Below are 6,000 nucleotides of genomic sequence, written 5' to 3'. Positions count from 1 at the left end.
GTCACAGACATAACGGGCTTTGGCCTGGGCAGCAGGGGGAGCTGTGTAGCCGGTCACTGAGGGCTCTGTGGGGCTGGAAGCCAAGAAAAGAAACACCTGACCTTGGTCTGTACTCAGGACTCACTGGGGCCAGCAGCTGGGTCTTCTCTGGGTCCCTGCGGTGCCTCAGACAAGGCCTAGCCTAGGCTGACCCCTCCCAGAAATGACACCCAGCCACAGAGGCTGCAGGTAGGCTTAGGGAAACGTAAGATTGGGCACGGGAATAGGAGCACATTTGCATGCAGGACCCCTCCCTCTCTTTTGATGCTGGAGGGTGGATAAGAGAGACCTGCAGTGTGGCTGCCTCAGCAGAGCCCTGAGGAGTCTGCACCATGGCCTGGACCCCAATCCTCCTCCTCCTCCTCACTCTCCTCCTTCACTGCACAGGTCAGGAGGACCCTCAGCATCCTCATGCCCCAGCTCACTGACACCACCTCCCAAACTCATACCAGAAATGCTGTTCCCTCTTGTCCTTCCTTCAGGCCATAATGAGTGTCTCTGTTTTCAGGGTCTCTCTCCCAGCCTGTGCTGACTCAGTCGCCCTCTGCCTCTGCCTCCCTGGGAGCCTCGGTCAAGCTCACCTGCACTCTGAGCAGTGGGCACAGCAGCTACACCATCGCATGGCATCAGCAGCAGCAAGGGAAGGCCCCTCGGTACTTGATGTGGCTTAAAAGTGATGGCAGCCACAGCAAGGGGGACGGGATCCCTGATCGCTTCTCAGGCTCCAGCTCCGGGGCTGAGCGCTACCTCACCATCTCCAACCTCCAGTCTGAGGATGAGGCTGATTATTACTGTCAGACCTGGGATACTGGCATTCACACAGTGACACAGGCAGATGAGGAAGTGCGACAAAATCCTCAGCCTGTTTAGGGTCTTGTTCTGTGACAATTTTCAATTTTAAGACATTTCTCATATGTATAAAATCTACTTGGAAGCATCCTCTGGTTTAAAACAATTCTACTCTCAATTTCCCATTCAATGTTTCTGAAGTCTCAGAAAAAGTAAAAACAAAAACATAAACCTCCTGATGACGTTGAGATGTTGCCTGCTTGTCTACGCATGCTGATACTGAAGCCTGTGAAGCTCATCTTTTCTCTTGAGAGAAAGAAGAAAAAAAAAAAAGCCTTCCCTAGAGCGAATCCTGCTCAGAGCCCAAACACCGAGCCAGCAGGTGAACAGGCCCCTATAGCATGAACTCTGTTCTTCAAGGAATCAAAGAAGAGACCTCCCCTTCCCACGCCACGTGCCTGTAGTCAGGGCTGCCTGATGCTCCCTGTGCCCTGGGACAAGGCACTGGTGTGTGAAATGCCAGGGAGGTCATAGGCCTGGGAGAAATGCCAGGCATAGAGCTGGCCTGATTCACTTGCAGGTTCTTTTACCTGTTAAACTGTCAGAATAGAAAGGGTTTGGGTGTGGGGGAAACTATGAAACTGGGGCCAGAAAACTCCTTTGTGGGCTGTGAGAGGGTGTCATGGAGGCTTCACCATTGGTGGGAAAATGGTGAGTGAGCGCCTACGAAGTTGAGGGAAGTAGGTCTCATGAAAGTGGCTTCCCTCCAGCTCATTCCACTCAGGAACATGAGGACCCCCATGGGTGGATTTTCCTGAGCTCACAAACACTGACTTGTGTTCTCTTCTCTCCTACCCCATTGGAGCTTTTCAACAATCTTGGCGGTGTGGTGGAATCTGTGGGACATCAGGGAGCAGAAACTCCTCAACCTGTGCAAGTGAATCTCCCTGTGTGAAGCTCTTGATATGCCCAGATCCAGAGGTCACCTTCTGCCGCATAGGGGACAGCAGAGAAGTTAAGGGTTACCATGGAAACTAGCCCCAATGGCTGCGGAGAAACCCTGAATTTGTGAACTAGGACTGGAGTGGGGACCTTCAGGGGTCTCAGCCTGATTCTCTTTCGTCAACTTGGCATCCTTGACCACTTCTGGCTTCAGACGGAGGGTCAGGATCGCTATTACTTTCCTGTCCCCTGGCTGAATTCCCATGGGAACAAAACACCTCTGCCATCCTGGGAATCACATTTGGATACAAACCCTCCAAAATGATTAAGACCTGGAGTCCCTGACTTACTTGATCAGGAATCCTGGCCTTCAGGACAACTTGTCCAGATCACTCACACTGTCTCCCCTGACACCATCATAGTGACTGGGAGTGGACTGTCACATTGGTTGGCTAATGCATGGCCTGTCCCTGGGGCTGCAGCTGGGGTTAGTCATATGCTAACCGCATGGCTGGGTGATTTGTGGTCCTGACAGGAGAGGAAAACAACAGAAGGTTTGCCTAAGTGGCCCAGTGTGTGCGTCACTATGCCCCACACCTGCATCCTTAACTCATGATGAGTGTTGTGCTGTGGATGCTGGGACGTGGGAAGGGATACAGGCCAGGCTATTTCCATCCCAGAAAGTTACATTTCTGGCTTCATGACCTTTCCAATATTCCTTCCTCAGCAACCAGGTCAAGACACAGCCACTCCCATTTACAAAACATCAATTTGAAATTCAGGCAGTCTCAGGAAACAAGGGAAAAAATACCCTTGTGATGGTCTTCTCATCCCAGAGGGGAAAGAAAGGAAAAGAAGTTCAAGGAATTACAGGAGCGGCCACTGCCCACTATTGTCTGGGCACCTGCCCTCCACCTGCCCCTCCCTCAGGTGAAGACCAGGCTCAGAGGCCAGCACCTGCTCCTCTTCCTCTGTTCACATGCTCCACATAGGCGCTCTTCCTCCTCCCATTCTAAGACGACTGCTCCGCAGGTCACCTCTGTGTCACTGCCAAGAGTCCTGGTCACAGGGATCTGGGTCGGTGTCAGCCTGACTGTGATTCAGCTGGGTGACTGCCCCTTCAGGACACAAATCCAATTACTGGAGCCCTGAGTGGACTCTCCTGGATTTCCCACACCCTGAACTCCCATTCTCAGTGTCCTTCTAGAAATTTCTGCCTCTCCCCAATAATGTCATGTTACATTCTCAGACCTGCAGCCATTTATGTTCCCAGTTTCTACACTGTCTCCTGTCTCATGTTCTCATCCCATTTCATGGCTCATTTTCTACTAATCATCCAATGACTCCAAATATTCATCTACAGTTCACTGTCACAATGGAGGGTGTTCTAGGATAACACAGGGTCAGCAAAGAAAAGTTTTACTGCCTCTTGGGTCACTCCAGGATCCAAGAAAAAAAATCCCTGAGCTGAAAAGTTTCACTCCTCAGGCACAGCAGTGTAAAAAGTTTGGGTAGAGGTCTTCTGGGGCATTTTCTAAATAACCTTCAAAAGGCTCAGAGTGTAATTTTCAAACATTTAAATATATGACTCTCATGCAAATAAAGCATGAATATACAACAAATATTTTATTCAATACATATATTACTGCAGAGAACAGTTACATGAAGAGTAATTTTCATTTTTTAAAAAATTAGTACACCGGGATAGAACTTTTGATGCAATTTTTTTCCTTTGGCAATAAATGTTAAATCCTTCATTAAACTGTAACTTTGTTTAGGGTGCTTTTCTCTATATATGTTGTATGTAAAATATAGCCTGTAGAAGATAAATGTTGTTTAATGTACAAACATTTAGCATTACATAGAAAATATAGATTTAATCTAATTATCTAGCCAAGCAATTAACCAACTAAACATGTTCCCTTCATTAAGTGACTTGGAGAGGGGCATTCTGGGAAGAAAAAGGAGGTGGCTTCTGCTTTTGCCTGTGTGTCTGATTGGAGCCTTCCCCCAGCACTCTGCAGCCTCCAGCTCCTCTGGGCTTAGGCTGAGGCCCCCAGATCAAGTCCTTGGCAAGTGTCAATACCTAAATCTGCCAAATAAACACAACTGGAATCCTTAAGGAGCCTCAGAAATAGATGCAGAAGGGCTCAGTGCATTGCAGTGCCCAGAAGTCTCCTCTGGCTCTGGAGAGTTGACCTCAGATTCTAATATCTCTGGGAGACAAAAAAAGAAGGAGCGCTGAGTTGTATTTGCTGGTCCATGCTGAAGGTGTTGTCTGTGGATAGATTGTCTATAAATGCCCCACCGAAGTGACTGAACCTGAGCACTCCGCTAGGAGAACTTCAGGAGACTGGGCTCCCAGACAATGAGTCTCATGCAGACGAAAGGAGATGTTTCCAAATCTCCAAGAGGAAAAAGCAGGATCCCATGAGTCAGGAAGACAGAAGGAGCAGAAGGTCTGATGACACAGGGGTAGAACTGAGAACCCGCCTCCTCCACCCACCCTCAGGAGAATCCAGTCATGGGACCTGCAGAGGAAAAATTAGCACCCACCTAGAATTCTTCAATTTCTCTCATATTAATCTTTTTTTCTTTCTAGTGCCACCATCAAACTTGCCTATGTCTTTCAGTTAAAATAAATGATGTCTAAAAAGCACACACATTATATAGGTTTAGTAGATTTCACCTTGATGTTACAGAAGACAGCTTTCTGAATGTAATAATACTAGCTATGTTTATAATCAACACTGGAAATGAATAGGGGAAATATGAGTCACGGATAATTTGCCTGTTGAGTCATCCCAGCAGAGCACAACATTGAAATTCCTTCTGTGTGTGTGTGTGTGTGTGTGTGTGTGTGTGAGAGAGAGAGAGAGAGAGAGAGAGAGAGAGAGAGAGAGAGAGAATTTTGGCATACATACAAAAACATATATGTACAGATTGAGCTTAAAAGATGTTACCAGTAAGGACCAATTTCAGTAGCAACATCAGCTGAAGCCACCCATGGTTTAAGAAGAAATATATGGCCACCTAACCCTACACAGAGAAAACCTTGACCATGAGTGAGGTGCTGATGGTGACAATAGGGAGAGAGCACTGTGATGAGACTGTCCCTAAGGAGGATCTCAGAGCTATGTGCCTGTCCACACCTACTGAGCACATCATAGCTTTATAGAAGATGTGATTCAGCCAGATGGGTCAAACCACCAGCACTTAACAAATTATACCATGGCAGTCATTTTCCAGGGGCCATACATAAATAACACTGTCAGTCCTCCCAAATTTCCTAACAAGAATGGTATTACAATTACTTCTGCTCTAGAGATGAAGAGACAAACCAGTGGAGACCTGGATCCTGCCAATGGCCCTTGTTGGGGGTTCAGAGCTGAATCCTAAACATCCACCTGGACTCAAGCCTTGCACCCTTGCCCCTGTGTGGTGCTGTCCTCTGTGCTGTGACTTTGACTACTGGGGACCCACATCCTTAGGGCTTTGTGTCTCCTGATGTTGTGGTCACAGCGGGGGTGAAAATGTGTAGGGTGTTATCCGAGTTGAGAGTAATCTATGAAAGTTGAAGGGGAGAGGAGGATTCTGTGCCTGGGGTCTCCCTATTATCCTCATTTGTGTCAGCAGCCTGAGTTCTGTCTTCCTTGAAAGGGTCTGTAGCTGGGAGTGAGGCTTCCTAGCAGGAGTCAGGGATCACAGGCGAGAATCCCTGGTGGGAAGCTTCACAGCAAAGTGGGAGGGAGATACAAATGCGTGAGGTAAAAAATGGATTTGTGTGAAGGGTTATTTACTTAGTCCCTCTCATTCTTCTCATCAAATAATTTTTTAAAAATTTAAGATAAATTTTGAAGACAAGTGGTCACCATTTCTGTATTAAATATCTATTCTACAAATGTGTGTGTATACACACACCCTGACACCAACACAAAATGAAGGATACTATCTTAATATTGTAATAATGTCCACTCATAAGTAATGAAAACACACACACAACCCTAATGTTGAAATAGTAGCACCATTTCCTTTTTAATTGGAAAAAGAATAGTGATTATGGCTCATACAGATGTTGGGTAACATATTTTTTTCTAAAAATACGAGAAGTAACACAAAGGATAAAACACATTAAGTTCAAATTTATGTGTGTATATAAATATATATTTATATATTTTTATCTTATATATACATATATGCATGCATATATAATATATCTTATATTACATA

General features: G+C 46.3%; 1 gene segment (V, D, J or C); it reads left to right on the top strand.

The window, feature by feature from the left end:
- Positions 1–268: 268 nt before the first annotated feature.
- Positions 269–6,000, top strand: part of LOC144329442 (immunoglobulin lambda variable 4-69-like) — an 87,100-nt gene continuing 81,368 nt past the window's right edge. The window contains 2 exon segments of the V gene segment in view: positions 269–426; positions 548–861. Coding sequence covers positions 372–426; positions 548–861 — 369 coding nt within the window.

The sequence above is a fragment of the Macaca mulatta genome, chromosome 10 (assembly GCF_049350105.2).
Source record: "Macaca mulatta isolate MMU2019108-1 chromosome 10, T2T-MMU8v2.0, whole genome shotgun sequence".
Lineage (NCBI taxonomy): Eukaryota > Metazoa > Chordata > Mammalia > Primates > Cercopithecidae > Macaca > Macaca mulatta.
This window is presented reverse-complemented; position numbering and strand designations above follow the sequence as displayed.